This window comes from Erinaceus europaeus, chromosome 8, assembly GCF_950295315.1.
Source record: "Erinaceus europaeus chromosome 8, mEriEur2.1, whole genome shotgun sequence".
NCBI classification, from domain to species: Eukaryota; Metazoa; Chordata; class Mammalia; order Eulipotyphla; family Erinaceidae; genus Erinaceus; species Erinaceus europaeus.
This window is the reverse complement of record NC_080169.1, coordinates 30636625-30662714: the sequence shown is the minus strand read 5'-3', so window position 1 is coordinate 30662714 and position 26090 is coordinate 30636625. Positions and strand designations below refer to the sequence as shown.

The window sequence follows — 26090 nt, the reverse complement described above, 5'->3', positions numbered from 1 at the left end:
TCCTTTTCTCTGTATTTCTCTTTCCCTCCATCAAAAACAGAAAGAAGATAAAAGGTGGTGTGTGTGGAAGGGACAGGGGTTAGTGAAGCCGTGCAAGAACCAAGCACCAGTGATAACCCTGGTGGGGGCGAAAAAGATTATATGGGTTCTCACCATTTTACTATTCTATTTTATTTCATTTTGTCACCAGGGTTATTGCTATGTTGAATGCCTGCACAACTCTACTATTTCCAGTAGCCTTTCTTCCTTCCTCCTTTTTTTTTTTTTTTTTTTTGTAGAAGGTGAGAGACAAAACAAGATAAAGACAGAGAGGAGCAGTACCACACTGCTCCACAACTCTGCTCCACAACTCATGAACCATCCCCCTCCCCTAGATGGTAACAAGGGGCTTGAACATGGGTCCTCATTTAAAGTCTTCCTTTAAAGATTGACTGATTAATCGATGAGAAAGAAAGGGAGAGGACAATAACAATATAAATCATTCTGGCACCTGTGCTGCTGTGGATGGACCTCATATTTAAGGGCCCAACACTTTACCTACTGCTCTACCTCCCAAGTCAGGTTCTCACCATTAATGTAGCCAGCTGAAAGCACACTGGGCTTGAAGAATGTTCGAACCGCTAAGCTAAAATTAATTGCTAGATGATGGTCAGTTACAGTAACAGGATCATCAGTTTCTCTTTATTCTGATGAGGCTGGATAACAGTTGGTAAAAACAAACAAAAAATGAAACAAAAAAACAAAAAGACACTCTATAATATCAATGGTTTGTCCTGGTGATGGCATTGCTATGCTTTCCTGCTGCTGCCTAGTACCACTGGCTTTCCACTTACCAGGGTGATATCAATTACTTAAATTAATTACATAAGGAATAAAAGTAATTTGATTAAAAAACCATTAAGTGGATAATATATGGCACATAACAAATTAGGAAGGCAATGTAAGAATGACTGCCCAGGTTTCTCACCTCTCCTCTCCCGGAATACCAAAGGTGACTACCTGGGACCGCAACAAGGCAAGACTAGAATGACTACCTGGGACTGCAACAAGGCAAGACTAGTACGACTTCAGGAACCCACCGAATCACCAGGTTCCAGATGCCAGCATGATGCCAAACAGACTTCCCTGGACAGACGACCCCACCAATGTGTCCTGGAGCTCAGCTTCCCCAGAGACACACCCTACTAGGGAAAGAGAGAGGCAGACTGGGAGTATGGATCGACCAGTCAAATCCCATGTTCAGCGGGGAAGCAATTACAGAAACCAGACCTTCCACCTTCTGCAACCCACAATGACCTTGGGTCCATGCTCCCAGAGGGATAGAGAATGGGAAAGCTATCAGGGGAGGGGATGGGATACAGAGATCTGGTGGTGGGAATTGTGTGGAGTTGTACCCCTCTTATCCTATGATTTTGTTAATGTCCCCTTTTTTAAATAAATAGAAAAAAATGACTGCCCAAAAGTTCTGTTTTATAGATAAATAGTGGTGACTGAGAAGTGATTAGATCTCATGATTCCATCTCATTAGATCCAAGGACCAGAAGTTTCCAGACCATCATCAAAAGCATGACATGTTTATGGATTCAGGGTAGCAGAATATGCCCCCCATCTCCAACCTCAACTCCTGTGCCATCTTAGTATGTTGGTTATTTCTACCTGTAAATATTTGAAAACCAGTCCGTGTAAGGAAATCCTGTTTCTCAACTCTCCATATCTGCAAAAAGACAAGACCCTCCAAAATGAACTCTTCATACAGCCTTTCTTCAGGAGTTGCATCTGTTAGTGAAAATTGACTGTAAAAAAAATCACATGGGAGAACACACCCAGAAAGCTGTCACAAGCCACCTTGATTCCCAGTAATTTTGACACAGGGTCATTTTTCCCCTGAAAATCATTAACTCTCTCCTACGAGGTCACTATCTCTGCTCCCTTTTTCCTACTAACTTATATAAATCTGAATCCAAACCCTCGCTAGAAATTACTCATTTTTATCCCCCTGGTTATCTGACATATACCAATATGAGAAGTATACAAACTAATAACATTGTTTTGTGTTTTATTACAGTGTTTTCAGCTAATAACTCAGAAGAGTAGAGAAAAAACTACTTTTCTCCCCCTGCACTGTTTCATGAATTACAGTACCATATCTATAGGGTGCTGAATATTTAGGAAAATTTGCAAATACATATTGAATTATTATTCTTTAATAAATCTGTAGTTCAGAGCTAATGACATCGTATCTGAAGCAGGCTTTCTGAGGTAAGAAAAAAAAAAGTACAAGGAATGCCCCAAATTCACAAGACTCCAAGATGTCTTCCTTCATTCATCATAGTGTGTGCACGCGCGTGTGTCTTTGGGGTGGGTCCTGAGAATAGACAAAATATCTGTAAACGCAAGAAACACTTTTGAGCTGTCTATCATGCACACAGTGGGGCTATAAGTTGGCTAATCAAGAGTCTTAAAGTCATATTTACCAAGGGGTAGATAGTAAGATGTAATTCTTTATTCCAGTTGCTTTGTCTTGCTGCACTGCTGGCTTTGTCATCAGCGGATGTTGCAATTACTTTAACAAGCAAAGGAAATGCCAGTCAAGTGCAGCACCTGGGACCTCCTCACCCTTGCAACATGTCAGGCCTCCCTCAGGCAGGAGACAAAACAAAAAGCCAGACCATTCAAGGCTGTGTGGGGAGCACAGGTAAACCATAAGGGAAGTAAGTGACTGTTGAGTCTGGGTGTGTAAAATGCCTTGTCCCCAAGGCCAGTATTTATATTAGCGGCTCACTGCAGCCTTTGGTACACTTAACCAGGCGTTTATTCTATTTCAGTGCATCTTTCTGACTTCCGGGCTTTGGAGGAAAGCTGAGGTCAGGGGACTGCTCAAGTGCATCTGACAATAAAATGCTCTGTGCAGCCAGATGTGAGTTTCACCTGCCCCAGGAGCTTATGCTGAACTGTGATGGGGCTGATCCAAATGGAGCCGGGCCTCTTCCTTCTTGGAGAACCATGTGGGACCGACGACTCCGCCATCCACGCAGGTTATTAGGCAAAACTCGATGCAACCCCAGAAGGCGGGTCACTGCTCCGCTGCAGCAGCCAGCAAGAAGCAAATAAAATGGAAGATCTTCTCAGTGGGCGTATAGGCCTCGGATTTGAAGTGAGGGGCCTGAGGGAGGGAGATGAGCAGAGAATGGCAAGGCGAAGGCGCTGCTCCTGGAAGCCAGGTTCATTCAAACCCCGAGGACAGCAAACCCCGCCTTCCCACGCCGCGGTCCGCTCAATCGCCGAGCGCTCCGGGTGTGAGCTCGCCCCGCGGGGAGCGGCTAGGAGCCCAGGAGGCGGTGGCAGAGGTGGTTTGGGCTGCCCCGAAAGGCGGATAGGCCCAGGCAAACAACACCCATTCTCCCTCCCCCTCTCAGTTCAACTCCCACTCGGCCCCAACCACGCCCTGCCACCGCCCCCTCGGGCAGCTCGCTTTCCGCTGGGCGGCCCAGCCTAGGGGAGGTGAGGTGCGGGAGGGCGGGAGGAAAGGAGGGGCCTTACATGGGCCGGCGGCGGCACAGTCGAAACTACAAGAACCGACATCCTTTGCGATACCGCCCCGCCCCCTCCTGCCGCCCCTCAGCGCACGTCACCATGCCTTCAGCCAATGGAGACCCAGCCAGAGAAAAAGGGCGCCCGGGTCCGGATGCGCCTCAGGAAAGCCATGCTCCCTGCACAAGGGCAGCGGGCAGTTCACTTGGCGAGCGGAGTCCTCGGTGGTCCCAGAGCTTCCTTGTTTTCCCCTCTCGCGATAGCGCTACTTTTTCTTTGGGTGGCAATTCCGGGGGATGATGGAGCGGGTTTCTGAGGGGAGGGCGCTGGGAAATGAGTAGGGGGCGGGATATCCTGAGACAACAAGCTTGGCTGTATAGAGGGCCTACCGGCGCCGCGCCTGAGCTAGAACGTCGAGAGAAAGAGCGCCAGAGGAGCCGAGGAAGGAAGAGAAAAGCAGCGAAAAGAATAACCCAGCGAAAGGGGGTGGAGAGGAGGCGGCCCCAGCGCCCCGGCCCCCGGCAGGTCGGCGGCCAATCCGCTGGGGGAAGGGGTGGAGAGTCGGCGGCTCCGGCAGAGGGAGGCCGAGGGGGGTGGGGAGTCGGCCGGGCTCGCGCCGCCCTGGCCCCGCCCCCGGCCCGCGCCGCCGCCCGCGCCGCGCGCCGCCGCTGTCAATCAAGGGCGAGTCAGCCGGGCTCGGGCGGAGAGAGGAGCTGCTACGCCACAGCCCAGCGGCGGCCATTCGCGGAAAAAGAGGCAGAGCCTGAGCCAGCTACAGCCTCCTCCGAGCCACCGCGGGCGGGCGGGACCGGCCTCTCCTCCCGCCTCGCCCCCACCCCCACCCCCACCCACCTCTATCCCAGTGTCTCTGACTGAGGGTTTGTCCTGTTAATGCGGGATGAGCGGTACGTATTCTCCACCCCCCTCGGTCTCCTTCACCGCCTCCCACCCTCCTCCCTCCCCAGACCCTGCTCGTTTCTCCCCCCTCCCCCCGGGCCGCTGAGATGCTTTAAGGGGAGGAGGAGGAGGAGGGATAGGGAGAGGGAGGGAATCGGGGGAGGGAAAGAGGGCTGTGTTTTGTCTTAATGTCTGTGAGAGAACAACCTCCTGGGTGTTGCTCTTGAGCGGATGGGTCGGGTTTCAGACCACGTTTTGTGATATCCCCCTCCTCCCTTCCCTCCTTCTCCCCCACCCCCTGCCGGTGTGCATGGATCTTGGGTTTATGGAGATTAATGTTAGGGGGAGGGGGGAGAGAGGAGGGGAGGAGACGAATAATAATAATCCTAATAACCTGTTGTGGTGTGCGTGTGTGTGCGTATGCGTGTGTGTGTGTGTGTGTGTGTGTGTGTGTGTGTGTGTGTATGGGGCGGGTTTGTTGCAGATCAGAAGAAGGAGGAGGAGGAGGAGGCGGCGGCAGCGGCGATGGCTACAGAAGGAGGGAAAACCTCTGAGCCAGAGAATAACAATAAAAAACCCAAAACCTCAGGCTCCCAGGTAAACGCAAACACACATTAAACAAAATTCATCACTAAGTATAAAGGGAGAGAGAGAGTTATGCCCTATAAGTATCCAGAAGTGAAGACCAGAATACAAATGCTTATCTACTCAAAAGCACCCCTCTGAGAGTGAGGAACTTAAATTGTAAATTCATGGATTTCACATTTGTGAGGGGTAAGTGTGTTTAAAATAACATTACGAGCTTAAACTATAAGAAAACGGTGTAGATTTTTCCCAAAGGAATTTTGAGTTCAGAAAAATAACACTTTAGAAAAGTTTGTTAGAAATTTCCATTTATTTAAACTTTGTACTTCAGGGTTGCTTCCATGTTCTTTCCTATATCTTATTACATCTATTCTTTTTTTTTTTTTAATTTCTGTCACTTCCTGAGTACTGAAATTATAGAGCTGTCAAAATAAATAAACCGATTCCAACTACTGTTCTCCACTAAACCTGGCCACTTTTTCCCCCCCTTTTCCTTTACCATCCCATTTTGGGTAGGACTCTCAGCCCTCTCCTCTGGCTTTACTGGCAGCTACATGCAGCAAAATAGGAACTCCTGGTGAGAATCAAGCAACTGGACAACAACAAATTATTATAGATCCAAGTCAAGGATTGGTGCAACTTCAGAATCAACCACAACAACTAGAACTGGTAACAACACAACTTGCTGGAAACGCTTGGCAACTTGTTGCCTCCACTCCTGCTTCTAAAGAAAATAACGTTTCTCAGCCAGCTTCTAGTTCATCTAGTTCTTCCAGCAGTAATAACGGGAGTGCATCTCCTACAAAAACTAAATCAGGTAATTCTTCCACTCCTGGTCAGTTTCAAGTCATACAAGTACAAAATCCCAGTGGTAGTGTACAGTACCAAGTGATTCCACAGCTTCAGACAGTGGAAGGCCAGCAAATTCAAATCAATCCAACTAGTAATTCATCTCTACAGGATTTGCAGGGTCAAATTCAGCTCATTTCTGCAGGTAATAATCAAGCTATAATCACTGCTGCTAACAGGACAGCTTCGGGGAATATTCTTGCTCAAAACCTGGCAAATCAGACAGTTCCAGTCCAAATTAGACCTGGTGTTTCAATACCACTGCAATTACAGACCTTGCCTGGTACTCAGGCTCAAGTTGTAACAACCCTACCAATTAACATTGGAGGAGTGACTTTAGCTTTGCCAGTGATAAACAACGTGGCTGCTGGAGGAGGGACTGGACAAGTTGGCCAGCCTGCTACTACTACTGATAGCGGGACGTCCAATGGGAGCCAGTTAGTTTCCACACCCACCACCACCACTGCTCCTGCCAGCACGATGCCAGAATCTCCCTCCTCCTCCACTACCTGCACAACCACTGCTTCAACATCTCTGACGAGCAGTGACACGCTCGTGAGTTCAGCAGATACGGGCCAGTATGCAAGCACATCAGCTAGTAGTTCTGAACGCACTGTTGAAGAATCTCAAACACCTGCTGCCACCGAGTCAGAAGCCCAGAGTTCTAGTCAGCCCAATGGGATACAGAATGCACAAGATCAATCAAACTCTCTTCAGCAGGTGCAAATTGTAGGTCAGCCTATTTTGCAACAGATCCAGATCCAACAGCCCCAGCAACAGATTATTCAAGCTATTCCTCCACAGTCATTTCAACTCCAGTCAGGGCAGACAATTCAAACTATCCAGCAACAACCTTTGCAGAATGTTCAACTTCAAGCAGTAAATCCAACTCAGGTGCTTATCAGGGCTCCAACTTTAACACCTTCAGGGCAAATCAGTTGGCAAACTGTACAGGTTCAGAATATTCAGAGTCTTTCAAATTTGCAAGTTCAGAATGCTGGTTTATCCCAACAATTAACCATCACCCCAGTGTCTTCAAGTGGTGGCACAACTCTTGCTCAGATTGCTCCTGTGGCTGTTGCTGGTGCCCCAATAACTTTGAATACTGCCCAGCTTGCATCAGTGCCTAACCTTCAGACAGTGAGTGTTGCCAACCTGGGTGCTGCAGGCGTTCAAGTGCAAGGAGTTCCAGTTACAATCACTAGTGTTGCAGGTAAGTTAGTCTTCTCTAGTATCTTTTTACTCAGTTTGGAATAATGTTTGGTTGTTGCTTTTCTTTACTGACATTTAGATTTGACAGAGATCTCTGGGAAAATTGAAAATACCCGGAATATTAGAGTACCCTAATTTATTAATAAGTAGCATGGCCTGTTAATGTCTGCATTTCAGTTTTTGGTTTTATGTGTTAAATTTATTAGACTGTTTTTTTATATGAAGTTGTTCTTTTCTACAACAAAATTCGGGTTAGAGTCTTAATTGTCTTCTGTAATCTAGAGATCATGTTTGAGTACACTTGAACTCTTCAAGAACTCTAGTCAGATGATGTTTTATCTCCTTTAAGGGTGAGTCGGGTTAGAGCTAAATGAGTGTAGACTTGCAAGTCTGTTGACGTTTTAATTCTGTGCTATAAACTTTCTCAAATTGAGAGGTACTTTTCATGCTTCAGTATGTTGTTGCCTGTGCTTTTGTGTTTTATTACCGTGGGTTGTATTAAACCAGATATTGATGCAGTTGAGAGATTCAAGTTGAAAGTTGCTTGACTAACCGTTGTCTACTTTTCTGCTAAATCCAGGTTTTTCTCAGTTTAGAATTTATAGAATTCATTTATAGAATTGTGATTTTTAGAGCTTTTTGTTTTTTAAGTGTGAAATTAGTAGAAAGCAATTAAAAGATGAAGTGAGTAAAATGTTATTTAATTTGACTTTAATGCAGTAAGGTCGTTTTAAAGCTATTCTTTGTTGTGTGCAAAAACAGATAACTTCTGTAGTAGTTGGATAATTAGTCATATTAAGTAACATAACCTTTCTTGCTTTATTTTACTTAACATCTGCCATTTTCTAGTAACTAGACACTTTTCATTGGTTCTAGTCTGGTGAAAACTGAGTTATGATCTTAGTGGTTTTGATATTTTCAGACCTCTTTCATTAAATATTTCTATTTTGATAGTATGAAATGTATAAAGTGTGTCATTTCTGAGTGACCTTTCTTGAAACAACTTTCAAAAACTCATGGTAGGGTTCTATCATGTAATATCCAAAGTAGTTGTATATATTTGAAATAGGAAATCAACAGGAGAGTGGAGTGGAAGATTACTGTTTTTATTTACATACTCTAGACCAGTTGTTGTCCAATAGAATTGTCTGTGATGATGGAAGTGTCGTCTATCCATTCTATCCAGTATATTAGCCACTAGTCATGAGTGGCTGTTAAACTTTAAAATATGGCCTGTGCAACTGAGGGACTGAATATTTTAGCCTAACTAGTCGTGGCTCCAGTATTGATAATTTAGTGGTATCATAGGGGAAGACTTTTTGAGTGTGATACGTACTGTTCACTCTAAGACTGTTACAGCACAATTATTTAGGTGTCTGGATTACAGTCTTTAGTGTTTGTTGATCCTAAACATTGACAGTAACTTGAATATTTCAGAAATCTCTGGTTTTGATGAATCTAATGACTAGTTTGCAAAAATGAAAGTTACTTCACTTATATTTCATCTTGCCTATTAAACAGTGAATTTCGACTAAAAGAACTGAGAAACTTAATTTAGATTAGAAAGAGACAGTTCTCTAATGGATTAGGGTTATTTTCTTTGCCCATTTTGAGTATAAACCAATGTCACCAGCAATATGATATTCTAAGCACTTAAGATTCACTTGCATACCACATCACAGATGCAGGGTCTAGCTCCTGGAACTGTCACTTTTAGGGATGTAATCAAGGGATTTGCCTTTTCAAACAAACTTTCTAGGTGATTTTTCAGTCAGGTTGAAATTTGAGAAGCATGGTTCTAGTCATCAGCAATCAACTAGGAAGCAAGGTATGGAAACATGGGTGTTGGTCTAGTTCATTTGTGCCTCAATAACTACCTCCCCCCCCAAAAAAAACACACAGAGTATGTGATTTGGGGGGCACTTAGGTGTATGAAGGAATTTGAATTTTATGTAGTCAGTTTTCCCCCGAAACCTGACATTTAAAAGTTTGTCAGTGTTGAAAGTTTATTTATTTATTTATTTATTTATTTGCCTTCAGGGTTATTGCTGGGGCTCAGTGCCTGCACCACTAATTTACTGCTTCTGGAGGCTATTTTTTTTCCCCTTTTGTTGCCCTTGTTGTTTTATCATTGTTGTGGTTATTATTGTTGTTATCGATGGTCGTCATTGTTAGGACAGAGAGAAATGGAGAGAGGAGGGGAAGACAGAGGGGGGAGAGAAAGATAGACACCTGCAGAGCTGTTTCACCGCCTGTGAAGCAACTCCCCCTGCATATGGGGAGGCAGGGGCTCGAACCGGGATCCTTATGCTGGTCCTTGTGCTTTGCATTACGTGCACTTGACCCACTGCGCTACCGTCCGACTCCCGAGAGTTTATTTTAATAGATGTTCAGTAATTCTAAGAAGATAGCTTTATTACAAACACCAGATCCTAATTTCTACAGGTCACTACAGTGCAGCTAATCTGGGCCTAGTTGTTTGCAGATTTTGAGTATGTTAGTATAGTAAGCAAATTTTTTTTTTCTAAATTTGTTTCATTAAGGTGTAGAAGGTAATGGGCTGTTGGAAAAGTCAATATATTTTTATGTTTTTCTGTGCAAAAATGTGTCATGACTTTTTCTACAACCTAATAGTTCTATTTTCATTATTTTCTTCTGGCTTTACATTTTTAAGACATTGAGAGTGGGAACAGCCAGTACTATACTGTCTCTGACAGGGGGAGAATAATCAGTAAGCAAAAAATTCAGATAGTTTACTCTGTGTTCTCATTCACTTTTAAGGGTGTGTGAGTGTATCTTAACATATCATATAATCGTATTATGGAAAGGAGAGAAAGAAAGTGGACCAGAGCATCATTCTTGCATATGTGATGCCAGGGATCAAACATGGGGCCTCAACTCAAGAGAGTCCAGTGCTTTTACCCATTGTGCCACCTCTTGGGTTGTTTTAGTAGGTTTTTACTTCATTTCATTTTTTTAAATTTTGGTCATTGCTAGGGCTTCTCTACTCTGGACCAGCTTTTTGATACAAAAGAGACACGGTGAGAGGGATAAAACATCAAAACACCGAAACTTGCCAGTGCTATGGTGACCAACTTCATACTTGGGTTGTACATGACAAGGCAGGCACATTCCCAGATGAGCTATCTTACTGGCCTTAGAAATTTTTAAAAAATATTTCTATGTGTTGATCATTGGATAGTGACAGAGAGAAATTGAAAGGTTGGGGAAGATAGAGAGACAGAGATACCTGCAGCCCTGCTTCACCGCTTATGAAGTTTCCCCCTCTGCAGGTGGAGACCAGGAGCTTGAACCTGGGTCCTTGTACACTGTTGGCCTTATAATTTTTTTCATCCCTCTTTACCCAAAGAGAACAGCATTGAAAATTTTATTTATGGGGAAAGAGATTTGCTCTAAATATTCATGACAACCATTTCACAAGGACCTGAACAAAGCTAAATAGGTTTGATAGAATGTAATAGCTCAGAAACAGGGGCAGTAACGAACTGGTAGATGGCTCAGCCAGTAGAGCATACACATTACCTTGTTCAGGGGCATAGGTTGGAGGCCCAGACCACCACACAGGAGCATTGCAGTGGGGTTGGGGAGGATGGGAACTTCATGAACAGTAGAGTGATGCTGTGGTATCTCCTCTCTGTCCCTCCTTCTCTTTCACCATCAATAGTGGAGTCATGCAGGCACTGAACTCCAGCTATAACCTTGGTAGCAAAAAACCAACCAACCAAACAAAACCCCACAACTACTGTCATAAAAGATCTTCAATGCACTCATCAGAAAATAGGGAAGGATCTGGATGATGTGGACAGAAAAAAAATGTTTAAGGTAAACAGAATGAAACCCAGTCTCCAAGTTGGGGAGTTTCAAATTTGATTTTATGAAATGAGAATATAGATGACAATCTAGGAAAACCTCTTTCTTTGATAGTGTGTAAAGCATGATGTTTCTGTGTTTTGCAATGCAAAGTCCTAAAAATTATAGCCTAAGCATCTAGCATTTATTTTGTTAGAATTATGGTAGGAACTAAATTAAGAATGAATTCTATTGACAAAGACAACTAATACAGTACTGTTGTTTTAAGAACAGCCTTTGTTTTAACTGAGGAAAGTGGAAGATATTTTGCTCAAAAAGAACCACCTTTTTCACATTGTAATCTGGTAGCTACTGAGACTTAAGTAAAGTGAACTTCAGGAATTACAATCCAATAGTTAAAGAATTTTGAATTTATTGAGACCATCTATACCTAAACTATAGTTAACTTGCAGTGGCAAGTAGCTGAATTTATTTTTGACCATTATTACCACATTTAGTAACATCATACTTTTGTCTGGGGAGTGGATTTTTTTAGATCCGTTTTAGTCTGAAAGGAAATTCAGACTGGGGATAAGATGTGGTTTGAAGTATGAAGCCTTGAAATATAATAGAACCAGGAGTTGACAGGGGGTGGTGATGGTTGTGACTGTTGTTATTGGTTAAAATGGGGACCACATAAGATCATTGACCTAAGTAGCAAATTTAAAGACCTGATTAAATCTAGACTTAGCTTCTTAACACCAAACTTGTTTCCAGCTCTACATGTTTTCCCATTACCTTGTATGCTTAATTGATTTGGATTCCTCTACTGGGCACCTTTAAATTGTATGTCTCTGTGTGTACATATTCTTTTTTGTTTTTTAAGAGAAGACAAATTTACTTTTGTACTTTTATTTTTCTGAATTTTTCTAATACTGCTACAGATTGGAATTATTATAAAGAATTTCTGTCTTGCACTCTGTACCATTAATGTAGGTTCTGAACCACCAAGTATTACCCATTTGATGACATATATTGGGTTGTTGGAAAAGTCATGCATTTTTGCATAGAAAAATGTCATGACTTTTCTGATAACCCAATACCATCCATGAACCTTAAGACATGTTGATGACATAGCAATATTCTTGCTTACATTTTTTAAGTTTTTCATGGGAGATGAAAAGTGTATGAAGTCACACTAGTGTTTGTGTTATTTTTTAAATTTGAAATTTTATTTTAAGAGATTTATGTATTCATTATGAGAGAGAGGACCGGAGCACTGCTTAGCTCTAGCATAAGGTGGTGTTGAGGACTGAACCTGCAGTTTCTAGGGCCTCAGGCATGCAATTTGGTGTTCTAACAAGTGGAGTTTTTCAGTGCTGTCACACATTGTATCTGTGCAATCCTACTTCTTCTGGTCAGCTTTCTCCCCCTTTTTGGAATGAGTATGAGAGAAAAAGAGAAGAGGTAACACAGCTCTGTTCTACTATTTATTGCAGCTACCCCCTGCCGGTATACATGGTTTTCCCATATGGCTCCAGGGACTTGAACTAAGGTTTTTATACATGGGAAAGTGTGCACTATTCTGGCTGAGCTATTCCTCAACTCCCAACATTATTATTATTATTTTTTAAAGGGCATCTTTTGAGAAGAATTTCAGGATGGGGAATTTCAGGAAAGGGAGCAAGGAAAAACAAGATTTTACTCACCTGCTTTTCAGCTCAGAATCTGGAAGTATATAGCAAGTAGTGCTTAAGGAATATTAGAGCAGGTATAAAAGAAAGGTGTATATCAGGTGCTATACTGGGTGTATGTATTATCTCATTAAGACCACAATGTCTTTGTAAAATAGATATTGTGTCCATTTATGTAGAGAATCCTTTTTCCCCCTCAATTGGTATATTACATTTTTTTCATTCCCCCCCATTTTTTTTAACTTGTGAATAGTAGTAGGTTACAAGATTGTAAGATTATAGCGTATAGTTCCTTACCACACCCACCACCAAAGTTTGTCTCCTTACCCACCCACCAGCATCTTAAAGATAACCGCCATAGTTGTAGATAATCTTGCTGAGGTCTAATATCCATCTACCCACTCATCCATGCTTTTACTTTTTCTTTCTTTCTTTCATCACAGGGGCTTCACTGTTCTGGACAATTTTTTTTCAGATAGAAGGGGATAGAGAGGGAGAGCCACACAGCACTGAAGCTTCTTCCAGTGGGGTGGGGGCTGTAATTTGAACTTGGGCCATGTACCTCTCAAAGCAGGGACACTATCCAGGTAAACTGTTTTGTCAGCCCAGCTGTAGTTTCTTTAAAAAAAAAAAAAAAAAAAAAAAAAAACCCTATACTCCAGCAAGTAGTAGAGTCATAATTTGATTTCATTTCTGATTCTAGGACTTTTGTTCATGTGACATAAGGCAAAAAGGATAAACTTAGGGACTATCACCCTCTTGGGTCTGGTGCGTACTTAAATACTTTACAGGGCAAGTGACACTGAAAATTTCAATATGGACTGTGTAGCTAATTTCTCTTCTAGCACTAAGATTTTTGTAGCAATGACAGACACTTATGATCTAAAGTTGTAATTATTGTTATTATTATTATTATTTTACTGCCACCAGGGTTGTTGCTGGGATTCAGTGGCTGCAGAACAATTTCATTGTCTCATCCTGCCTCCCTTTTTCCCTCCCCTCCTTCTCTCTTTCTCTCTCTTTCTTTCCTTCCTGCTTTCTTCATATTGATAGGACAAAGAAATTGAGAAGGTAGGTGGGGGAGAGAGAAAGATAGATAACCTGTAGCACCTCTTCACCTGTGAATCTTCCCTGCTGCTGTTGGTGGGCACCTAAGGCTTGAACCTGGGTCCTTGTGCATGGTACTATGTGTACTATGCCAGCCCCCAGGTCTAAAGTTGTAAAAGAAGTGGTAAACAGAAGCTATTGTGACTGCATGGTGACATCCATGTTAGCTCAAGTTTTAAAATAATAGAAAGGACATAGAATTAAAATCAAAACAGCAGGGAAGCTTACAGAAGCCAGACCTTCTACCTTCTGCACCCCATAATGACCCTGGGTCCATACTCCCAGAGGGATAAAGAATAGGAAAGCTTTCAGGGGAGGGGATGGGATACGGAGTTCTGGTGGTGGGAATTGTGTGGAGTTGTACCCCTCTTATCCTGTGGTTTTGGTCAGTGTTTCCTTTTTATAAATAAAAATTTTTAAAAATCAAAATAGAAAACACAATATTTTAGAATAATGCTAGGAAGGTAGAAACTCAAAACCAAGCTTTTAAAATTATTTTAAACAAGGCTTTCTGTCAAGCTCTTATTTATTTTTAAAAATGTATTTATTCATTAATTAAAGAGAGAACCAGAACATCAGTGACACATTTGATGCCAGGGATCACACATGGGACCTCATTCTGAAGAGTCCAATACTTTATCCACTGTGCTACCTCCCTGGCCTCTCAAGTCTTCTTTTAAATTCTTTATTTTTAAAATATTTATCTAAGAGGGAGAAGCATAGAACCAGAGCATCACTCTGGCACATGTGATACTGTCATACTTGTGAATCTAACACTTCTATCTAGTGTGCTAACCCCTTTGGGTACAAATCCTGTAGCGCAGTAGATGTTCATTGCTTCACCAGGAGGATAGTTTGCTAGCCAGCATGTGACTAGTGCTATATCTCACTGAAATATTTGTTCCAGTTAAGTGAGAAGATAAAGGACATCTAATTGCTTTTTGGAAACAGGATGATTCTAGCTTCAGAAGGAACTTTCAGATTTAGTTTTAGGCCAGTTGGTAACTATTTAAAAATAATGCTGCATGGAAAAATTGAGTCTGAGTAAGCACTTCAGTTTTCTAGAACATCCTAAACTCCAGACAGATAAGCTCTATAACCACTCTTAACAGAGTCCTTGAATGAATTATAAATGATTATGCTTTCAGCAATCATTTTTGTAAAAAAAGAATTTAGAGATCATTGGGTCCCAGTATGGGTTCACTGAAAAACCAGGTTTATGAATGCTTTTGTTAGGGTTTCCAGATAACATAGAAGAGAGAGCACCAGTACAATGTGTGTTAATTTCAGCATTTATAGTAATGATTTCATTAAAGATTCATATTTAGTTACTCAATTACACAAATAAGTCTTGATTGTCCTATTGTTAATATAGCTATTTTGGACATATGTTTTTAAGATATTAGGCTAAATGATGTCATGTTTACTGAATTTAAAGATGAGATATTACAAAAAAAATTTTGATAGGGACAGAATTGAGATTCTGAGATATTTTATTAGTTTGGAATACTGGGTCAGGATTAAGGTAAAAAACCTCTCCTTAGAATGGAAGGAGAGTTGAAAAAGAAAATGAAAAGCCTGATGTGGCAGTAGGTCATGTGAAGATTATTTGAAATTTAATTATTTGCCTAAGTTTCTTCTTTGTGTTTGTCAGCTCATTTCTGTATTACTGTGTATAGTTTAGGTGGCACATTTAAAGTGGGACATTGACAAACTGGAAACTTACTAAAAATTTCTAAGATAAAGAGAGAAAACATTTCATACTAACAGTAATTGAAGAGGGGATTTTTATTGTTGAAAGAAGTGATAATTATCTTTGGCTATATGAAAAGCTGGGTTTTTTTTTTTTAATGAAATTATTATGTTTTGTTTGGTCCTGAAGAAAAGTGAACTTTGTATTTGTGTGTGTCCATGGACTAGATCTATACAATCAGGAGATGATTTGTTCCTTGAAGTAGTGACCTTCTTGTTATTAGGAGCTGGATATCCATCTGTCAGAGACACTGTGGAATATATTGGGTTGTTAGAAAGTCATGATGCATTTTTGCATATAGAAACAGAAAAAACACCTTATAATTAAAAAAATAGGTTTTTATTTATTTATTCCCTTTTGTTGCCCTTGTTGTTTTATTGTTGTAGTTATTATTGATGTCATTGTTGGATAGGACAGAGAGAAATGGAGAGAGGAGGGGAAGACAGAGGGGGGAGAGAAAGATAGACACCTGCAGACCTGCTTCACCGCTTGTGAAGTGACTCCCTTGCAGGTGAGGAGACGGGAGCTCGAACTGGGATCCTTATGTCTGTCCTTGCGCTTTGCACCACGTGCACTTAACCCGCTGCACTACTGCCCAACTCCCAACACCGTATAGTTTTTCCAAAAGCCCAATAGAAACTATTTTTTTTGTATTGTACGAAATCTTTGACCAGATAAACGTCTAGTTCTTAACTCTAATTTTTAAGATTCCATGAATATTTGAATACATAGTTCTCTATTCAGGGTGTTTCATCCAACATGGTGAGAATTCACTACAGGTCTTAATGTTACATGATTGATATAGACTGGGGCGCTGAGGTGCTTGAGAGTCAAATTACCACATACTGCAGAGGCAGTATGTATTGAGAGACATGTAGCAGAGATATCTTTATCCCTTTAGATGATCAGTTTGGTGCAATCAAAATAGACACAGAAGAAGCACAGGGAGAAAAGTTTATATTCCTAAGTCCTAGAGAAAGCCACTGCATACTAATTGAGAATCACATGGGAAGGAGTACTAAGGGAACAGGCTCAACCAAACCCTTGGGGAGCAGTGAGGACTGATAGGCAAGTAAGTACCTTTATTGGGGGGTTAGTGGAAGACACAAGAAAAGGAGGTAGGAGGTTGTGGAGTTAGTATAGTAGTAGCACACAGAAACTGCATATGAGAAGTCTCAAGTTTGATCCCTGGTATCACCAGAGCTCTAGTCAAACAAAACAAAATAAGCAAACAAACAAGTGGGAAGGGATTTCATTGGTGTGTTACTGGGTCAGCTGGGAAAGTAGGAAGAGACTCATTGCAGGAACCATTCTTTATCACACTGGTGCACCTGATTGCCCGGTTTTTGCTCATAGCCTGCTATGGGAATGTTGAGTCAGCAGATAAAAGTGGTCTTTTAAATTTTATAATACAGCAGCAGGAGGAAATAGGGCCTTAACATTTTTGCTCAGGTGCTGCTTCCATTTAGCTTTTTCATCTTGGGCAAATATAATTGGCACTTTTTTTTTTAGTTAGTATAATAGTGGCATTAATTCTTCCCTCTAGCTCATAGAATTGCAAAGGTCATATGAAATAATATGTAGATAAAATTTTTTAATATTGTAAAAAAAAGCTATATAGTAAAATCTATATAGAAGAATATAGAGTAATGAAGTAGGATAATGATTAGTTTTGGATATGGATATTAGCTGAGTTAAATGTCAAATGAATTTTGTATAAAAGAAATACCAGAAAGCTTTGGTGAAGTGCAAATATGTATATAAAGAGAAGTATACCTATAGTTGAAAAGAAGCATTGTATTTCATACTTTAAGATACCTGTTGTGTTCTTTGTGTGTGTTAGACCCTGAATGTACTTACCTGTCTTAAATTAAAAGGATGCTTATGTTTGGGAAGAAGGTTTAGTTGAAGCAATTATACGACATCTAAAGTTGCATATGAATATTTGTACTTGGGTATGGAAAATGAGTGTGTGAGCTCACACATGCAGTACCTACTGAATTGGAGTCAACAAGGAAAGTTTCTCATGGTAAAGATAGAACTTAAAACAGACCTCAAATGGTTGGGAAGATGTTTGAGACTTTGAAGAAATGGTAACACAGGTTGTATTGAACCCACTTGGAATGAGTTGATAGTGACTGCAGACTGAAAAAAACATAAAACTCTCACAAGGAAGCATATAGCTAACATAGAGAGTGGTTTCTGTGTTCCATAGAAGTATAGTGGTCTCATGGGGGTAGTTTACAGTTATGGCAAGCCGTCAGTCTACAGCTATTAAATATTTTGGTTATTATTATTAATTTTTAATGAAAAGAGAAAGATACTCACTGGGAGACCAGATCACTGCTCAACTCTAGCATCTGGTGGTGCAGGAGATTGAACCTGGGGCTTTGGAGCTTCAGGCATAAAATCTTTCTGCATAACTATTGTGCTGCCTCTCTGTATTTTTGTTTGCTTCCTAGCTTACTGTTTGAAGAAGAGAATTCTGCCAAAATAATACTCATAACAAATTTTAAAAAAACAGTATCTATTGGAAAGAAGAAACTGAATGGAAATATTGTAATGCAAATGATATTATGAGTATCTCTGTAGATAAAAGTATGGGAAAATTAGACCTTATGAGGTTATTAAAAGGATGTTAGAGTGATTTAATCATGAATTCACAATTCACTGTACATAGGCTATGCCAGTAAAGCTGCTGGATACAAAAACCAGGTTGGGCTTCTCTTTATTACACAGAATAGTGACATGAAAGAAATGATAAAGGACTAGATAAAAGCATCAGTTTTGCTTGTTCTTTTCCTCTGCTTTGTATCAGGTGCAGCAGTAGACGTAGAGGAACCCAAGGTGAGTGAGACATGCTTGTTGCTGTCATACTATTGGCTATGAGAAGCATACCAATTTTTGTATTATTTTGCTACTAAGACTTTAAAATTCTTTAGATTTTTTTTTAAATTATTAGTGGGGCTTCACTAATCTGAGCCAAGTTTTTCTTCTCCAGATAGAGACAGGGGGGTGGGACATGGGGGGGAACCAGAAGAACATAGCACCAAAGCTTCCTCCAATGTGGTAGGGCCTGGAGTTGAACCGGGGTTGCTTGAATGGCAAGGCATAAACAGTGTCCAGGTGAGCTATTTTGCTGACACAAAATTTTACATTTTAATATCTTTGAAATTGAAATGCACCTTACCATCAAAAGCATGTCATAGTTTAAGTAACAGAATTTCTTATCTGTTAACATCATTTGCATCTAGACTTTGGACATGATATATAATATGTAGTTAATCAAATTATAACTTGGCATTTGGCTTATTTGTTAAGGAGTCTAGTGAGATATTAAAGAAGCCAGAGGAAAGATAACTTAGTTCTACTTCCACAGTTCTGGGATTGTTTTCATGAAGAGTGTGATAGCTGAACTAGGCCTTAAAGTATAGCCAAAGGTTGTTAAAATGATGATGATGAGGAGGACTATTTCAGGTTTTGTTGGATTTTTTTACATGCAGTTTAGAAATTTAATTAGGAAGTGTTCTATAAACATTGCAAAAATACAGACTTGAATCAAGGATTTTTAAAAATTTCTTTATTGGGGAATTAATATTTTACATTCAACAGTAAATACAATAGTTTGTCGTGCGTAACATTTCTCAGTTTTCCGTATAACAATACAACCCCCACTAGGTCTTCTGTCATCCTTTTTGGACCTGTATTCTCCCCTACCCACCCACCCCAGAGTCTTTTACTTTGGTGCAACATGCCAATTCCAGTTCAGGTTCTACTTGAGTTTTCTCTTCTGATCTTGTTTTTCAATATCTGCCTGAAAGTGAGATCATCCCATAGAATCAAGGATTTTTTGTATTCATTAAAGTTGAGTTGTAATTCTCCTGCAGGTAGGAGCTGTGTCACATGTTATTAATTTTTATCTTGCACCTTGATGAACATTGCTCATTACATACTATCCTGACAATGAACTAAGATGAAGTACAGGTGGAGAACATATTTATTTATTTATTGGGATTAATGGTTTATAGTTGATGGTAATTACAATAGTTGGTACATATGTAATTTTCAGTTTTCTATGTAGCACTCTAACTCCCACTGAGGTCCTCTACCATCACAGTTGAGGACTTGACACCTCCCTCCTATCCTTTACTTTGGTGCAATACACCAAATCTAGTCCAAGCTCTGCCTTGTTGGAGAACATTTTTTAAAAAGATTTATCAACAAGAGAGAAAGAATCTAAGCATCACTCTGGCACATGGTATACTGGATATTGAACTTGGGGCTTCATACTTGTGAATCATTCACACTCTATTCTACCACTGTCCTAAGGAGCAAAGTAGAAAACTAATTTTAAAGGATGATGGGATAGACTCTTAGAATAGATTCGAAGTGCATACTTGAGCAGGAATGAGAGTTTATGATAATAAAACTTTAAAAAAATGATTAATAGAATGCAATAAAGGAAACTTATTTCTGATTATTTCATGTGTTTTGGTAGACAGTTGAAAGTATGAATCATAGTAAGGGCGTTCTAGGGAGAACTTAAAGGTATATAAAGTTTCCTGCTTGTTTCCATTGCTCTGAAGTTATTACATAGCTACCTCAAAATGTTGACAGTCAGACAGGATAGCACAGTTGTGTAAATAATGAGTCAAGTCACCATAGCTTTTTGTTTACAGAAACGGAGCTGCTTTTGCACAGAAGTATAGGAACCAGATAGTGATCTGTGCTGTGGTAAGTGGCTACCTGTGCCTGGTGTGGGCTGGGGAGAGGGTGGAAAGTCCTTTATCCTTATTTATTTATTTATTCATATTAATACAATGTCTGTATTAATAAGTTGAGGGAGAAGAGGGCATAAGAAAAGGCTAGATGCATATTATGGGGAGTACTAACTGGTTTATAATATCTAGGAGAAATACTTATACATACAGTAGTTTGTAAATCCTACAAGTTTTCTCATTTATTTAAATCCACATATGAACCATTTTGAGATGCTAACATTTGTCATGAATACCACAATCTGTGGTAATACTCTTGTTGAGGCAGAAATGTTATTATTTGAAACTTCATTAATTTAGTTTTACAAAATCAAAGTATGTTGTACTTTTTAAAAAAACATTTCTCTTACCTTTTGTTTTCATTGATAAGATGTATCTACTGATTTTTTTATTATCTTAATTTATTAATTGGATAGAGACAGCCAGAAATCAAGAGGGAAAGGGGTGATAGAGAGGGAGAGAGGGAGATAAAAGAGACACTTGTAACACTGCTTCACCACTCACAAATCTTTCTGCCTGTAGGTGGGGACTGGGGGTTTGAACCCGAGTTCTTGCACATTGTAACACATGTGCTCAACCAGGTGCATCCTACCCAGCCCTAATATCTATTGATTTTAACGATAAAGCAAATAAATGATTAGGCAGTTAAATGATGACTCATCATTTACATAGATTTTTTGTCAGCCAACTGAATCCATAAATTCAGACAGCAAAAAAGTACTCATTTGTATTGTGAGGCTTGATGTGTTCCTTTATAAGGTTGAATAACATGGGGTGAATGTCCACTTCCATAGTGTTCTGATGCACAAAGGAATCATTCAGTTTTCTTTCATAAATGAAACAAGGTATGAAAGACTTCTTCTTTAACTCCCCTTAGATTTTTTTTTATTTTGACTCAAAATTACCATGTTTACAGTATATCAGATACTGTATGTATTACTTAATGCACACTTTTAATCTTCAGAATACTCTTTAAAAATGGATATAGTTGTCAGGTGCAAAACCTGAGACCTAGAGTGGTTAAATAACTTGCTGAGGAACATGATTTAAACATTTTGAGGCATAATCCAAATATATTTTGACTCTAGAGCCTTGTATTTCAACCATTGCTGTTTACTGTGTCTCACAGCATACTCCCAAATGTACAGTGGTATTTGCTTACTGTGATTCTTTGTGGAAAATCGTTCATCAGTTCTTAGTCAGAGACTTGCTTAAGCACTTTTATATAAACTCATTCAGGGTTTTACAGTTCCATGAAGAAGGTGGTAGTGATGATGATTTCAGTTTGTACAAACAGGAAACCAAGGCTGCTAAAGGCTCACATCTTGGCCACGGTAATGCAGCCAGTATATTCACATCTATTAAATGAAAATACTTTACAATTAAGCAAAATTGTTTTTAATGCTATGATTTAATATAATCAGTAGTCTTCTCTCTTCAGCTGAACACACTTTCTTCCTTTATGGAATGGAGTATATATGCCCAGAAACAATGAGTTTTCAAAGTTTTTTTTTTTTTTTTAATTTGTGCCTTACCATGCAGGAGAGTCAGGATTTGAGTCATGGCTGTGGTATCTTTGTATCTGTATTTCTATCTCTACCCCCCCTACCCCTCCCTCCCTTTTTCTGTCTCCAACAAAAAGAATGAAAATTTCCATCTGGGAGCTATAGAATTGTGCATGTGAGGGCCTTGTAGTGCAAGGAAATGTAATAATAAATATATTTATTACTTTCTTGTGTCCTGTTCTTTTGTTTGGTTATTTATAAGATTTACATATTGTAGGAAGGAAGGAGAGAAGACCATAGTACTGCTTAGCTTCTGTATGAAATAGAACTGGGGATTGAACCTATGTACTCTGGAGCCTCAGTCAACAGGCTAAGCTACACCCCTCCTCCCCACAGGCACATGCATCCTGTATTGAATAGAAACTTAGGACGAGTAAGGACATTTCCTTTATTAAATATATTTGTTCCCAAAGCCAGTTTTGAGTGTTCTTTGTTTTTTAATTTTTTTATTAGTGACTTAATAGAAGTTTGCAAGATTATAAGATTACAGGAGTATAGTTCCAAAACAGACTTGAAGTGATTAGAGAGATAGTACCAAGAGTAGTACAGCAGTCTGAAGCACCAGAGCTCCCAGGTTTAGTCCCTCAGTACCATCTTGACCCAGAACTGACCACCTCTGGAGAGCGAGGGGCTAGGGGAGCAATTGGGGATGGGAGAATCAAAACAGATTCAAAGTATGTAAAATCTTAGAGGAATTTTATATTTCATTTATACTCAAAACTTATTAATATTTAATACAATTTATTAGAATTTATATTACATACGATTAATAGTAATTTATGTTTACATATTTTATATTAATTACATTTGTTATTAATTTTTTATTCAAATATACTTTAGAGATCTTTAGAGATATACTTTTTAGATCTTTAGAGATCTGTAATTTCCTGCCTTCTGGATCAGGATATGACATGTTGGTAGTGAAGACTTTGTGTTCTTTTTCTGAAAGAGATATTGAGGAAATTACTTAAAGAAACCTCAATGAGGGCTAGAAAGATGTCTCAACAGTAGGGCACATGTTTTGCATGTGTGACACCTTGGGTTCCTTTTCCAGCACCAGATGAGAACAACAAAGTCAAAATGAGCCTGAACTCCATGGATGGTGAAGCAGTACTCTGTGCTTATTCTCAAATTAAAAATAGAAAAGAAAAAAAAAAGAAAGAAAGGAAAGAAAAGGAAAACTAGAAAGAGAGAAAAAAATTATAATAAAAATTGTATTATGTGGGGAGTCGGGCTATAGCGCAGCGGGTTAAGCGCAGGTGGCGCAAAGCACAAGGACCGGCATAAGGATCCCGGTTCGAACCCCGGCTCCCCACCTGCAGGGGAGTCGCTTCACAGGTGGTGAAGCAGGTCTGCAGGTGTCTATCTTTCTCTCCCCCTCTCTGTCTTCCCCTCCTCTCTCCGTTTCTCTCTGTCCTATCCAACAACGATGACAACAACAATAATAACTACAACAATAAAACAACAAGGGCAACAAAAGGGAATAAATAAATAAAATAAAATATTTTCAAAAATTGTATTATGTGAGATAGGGGATCTTCTGCCTGTTGTTTCTATGTAGCTTTGGGTCAGTTGATAGATGGTTTTATAGCTTTATTGTCTAATGGGTAAGTATCAAACAAATATTTGAACATTGGTCACTATAAGTTATTCTAGTAGAATGATTAGATTCTAATTAGAATAATTAGATTCTATTATTATTATTCTATTATTATTAAAATCTGATTAGAATATTATTCTAAGAACATTCTAAATCTGGAGAAACCATGCCCTCTACTCATGGGATCTATACTTTGTTCTAGTTGAGATTTATTTACTTGTTTATTTTTATTGCCACTAGGGTTATTGCTGGGGCTTGGTGCCTTCACAACAAATACACTGCTCCCAGTGGTGATTTTTCTTTTTCTTCTTTATTTGATAGGACAGAGAGACTTGAGAGGGGAAGGGGAGATAGAGAGGGATAGAGACAGAGAGACATCTGTAGTACTTGTTTCACCCAACATGAAGCTTCCCTCCTATAGGTCAAAAGTAGAGCTTAAGCCCAGGTCTTTGGCATGGTAGTGTGTGTACTTAACCAAATGCACTACTCCCTGGTCCCCTTGAGTTTTGTTTTATTTCAGTTTCAGATTTGCTATTAGTTTTATTTTTTAATTTTTTAAAATTGTCTCCAGGGTGATTGCTGGGATTCAATGCCAGCACTGCTCCCTGTGGCCACACCCCCCATATATATATAATTAGACAAGACAAAAAACAGAGAGGAGGAGGAGAAAGAGGGAGAGAAAGATAGATACCTGCAGATCTGCTTCACTGTTTGCAAAGAGGACCCCCTGCAGGTGGGCATCTGGGCCTTAAACCCAGGTCTATTTGCTCTTAACCAGGTATGCCACTGCCTGACCCCCTAGTTTTGAAGATTTATGTTAAGAGAGAAGAAGCAGAACCCCATTCAGGCACATGCAGTGCTGGAGATGGAACCGTAGGGACTCGGGCATATAGACCTGTGCTGTACCCACTTAACCATCTTCTCAGCCCTTGATATGCCCACACCCTGCTGTACTAATAATGAATTTAGAGCCTTGCTTTTGTGCAATGTTAATTAAGAGGAATTCTGGGCTCAGGGTTTTTTCTTTGTCTCTTTTCTCTTTCTTTTCTTTTTTTTGAGACACACACACCCATCTCAGCACTGTCCACCATTTTATGGGCCTTCCTTGGTGTTATCCATAGTGTTCCCCTGTGGTGCCAGGACTCAAACCTAGGTTCTTGCATATGGTAAGGTATGACCAGGTAAACTCTCTGAACCCATATTTTGCTATCTTCAACAGATGAAAAAATTAAATCATGGTTCAGATAATTTCCTAGTGTTACAGAATTAATACAGGAGCTACTAGGCAAAGAACCAGGCTCCAGCTTACTTCTCAACTGTTTCATCATAAATCTTTGCAATTAAGGAAATCAGTTTCCATAAAACTTTTTAAAAAAAATTTTCTCATTTTTTGGGGTAACAATCTACCAAAGACAGATGACCCAACAATTTACATTTTGCAGGAAACTGAGTATTGAGTATATTCGAAATATGATAATAAAATAAGCACTTTTACTCTGTATTTTCTTGCTACTGCAGTGCTGGGTGTCAAACCCTGTCTATCATATACTTTACCATTGAGATGTCTTCCTGGTCCAATTTTTAAAAAAAACTTTTTTATATTTATTTTCCCTTTTGTTGCCCTTGTTTTTATTTTTGTTATTGTTGTTGTAGTTATTGATGTTGTCGTTGTTGGATAGGACAGAGAGAAATGGAGAGAGGAGGGGAAGACAGAGAGGGGGAGAGAAAGATAGACACCTGCAGACCTGCTTCACGGCCTGTAAAGCGACTCCCCTGCAGGTGGGGATCTGGGGGCTTGAACCAGGATCCTTCCTTGCACTTTACACCACGTCCTTAAACTGTTGCGCTACCGCCTGACTCCCCCTGGCTCAGTTTTTATTTTGTATGTTTAGGTAGGGTGGAGGGAGAGAAAGAAACCACAGTGCTACTACATTGATTTCCACTTTTTTTTTATACCTTTATTGCTCTCTTACATGGTGCCCTGCAATGAACTTTGTGTGTAGAGATTATGTGTCTATTGCTGAACCACCTCTCTAGCCTGTTCCAGATTTTGAAAAACTGTAGTTAAGTTTATTTTGTCTATAAGCTTTATGCAGGTGTATGTATATGCATAAATGTATGTATGTGTAGAAATTTAAAGGGGTTATATTCTCTGTTTATGGATCTAGTCATGACCTTTCTTATTCTCCAACTATCCTATAGTTAGGCCCAATTTGGGATGACTCTAAAAAAAAATTATCACAGCTCCTCACACTCTTACCTGCACTAAAAGTCACAAAGAAGACTCAATGCTGAAGTCAAAGTATTCAGATAGCTATAGTGCTTTTAAAAGGGTTCTTTGGCAGATAACTAGAGGTGATAACTTTCAAACTGTATAATTTTCAAAGTGGAAGGCAAACATGTTTCATTTTTAAGCAGTTTGTAACTGACATATTTAAGAGCTGTGCCCTGGGCAGTAGGTTATCTCTGACACTGAACAATTTCAGGACTTTTGAGAATTGGAGGTCTTTTTTTTTTGTGACAATATAGTAATTTCATATGTGCTCTGTATACTGAAATATTTAAAGTATTTTCATTTAGTATTAAAACTATATTCTAAAGTACAAATATATGAAAATGAAATTAAGCTTAAATTGTATTTCAGCAGTGGGGAAGCTAAGGAAAATGCATTTAATAATATATCTAGTTTTTAAATGAAGCTGATTACAT

At 39.7% G+C, this 26090-nt stretch overlaps 1 protein-coding gene and 1 long non-coding RNA gene across 3 annotated transcripts in view; one reads left to right on the top strand and one right to left on the bottom strand.

Moving 5' to 3' along the window:
- Window positions 1-2039: 2039 nt before the first annotated feature.
- On the bottom strand, window positions 2040-3970 carry LOC132539892 (uncharacterized). The gene is made up of 2 exons (XR_009551178.1): window positions 3628-3970; window positions 2040-3163 (listed from the first exon to the last, which is right to left on the bottom strand). It is a non-coding gene; the product is annotated as an uncharacterized LOC132539892 (long non-coding RNA).
- A 346-nt stretch (window positions 3971-4316) lies between these two features.
- The window catches only part of SP4 (Sp4 transcription factor), a 57517-nt gene continuing 35743 nt past the window's right edge, over window positions 4317-26090 (top strand). For both annotated transcript variants that reach the window (XM_060196105.1, XM_060196106.1), the window contains exons 1-3: window positions 4317-4436; window positions 4913-5025; window positions 5530-7075. In XM_060196105.1, the coding sequence (XP_060052088.1) occupies window positions 4430-4436; window positions 4913-5025; window positions 5530-7075 (1666 nt within the window). In that variant the 5' untranslated portion in view covers window positions 4317-4429. The remainder of the gene's footprint in view (window positions 4437-4912; window positions 5026-5529; window positions 7076-26090) is intronic.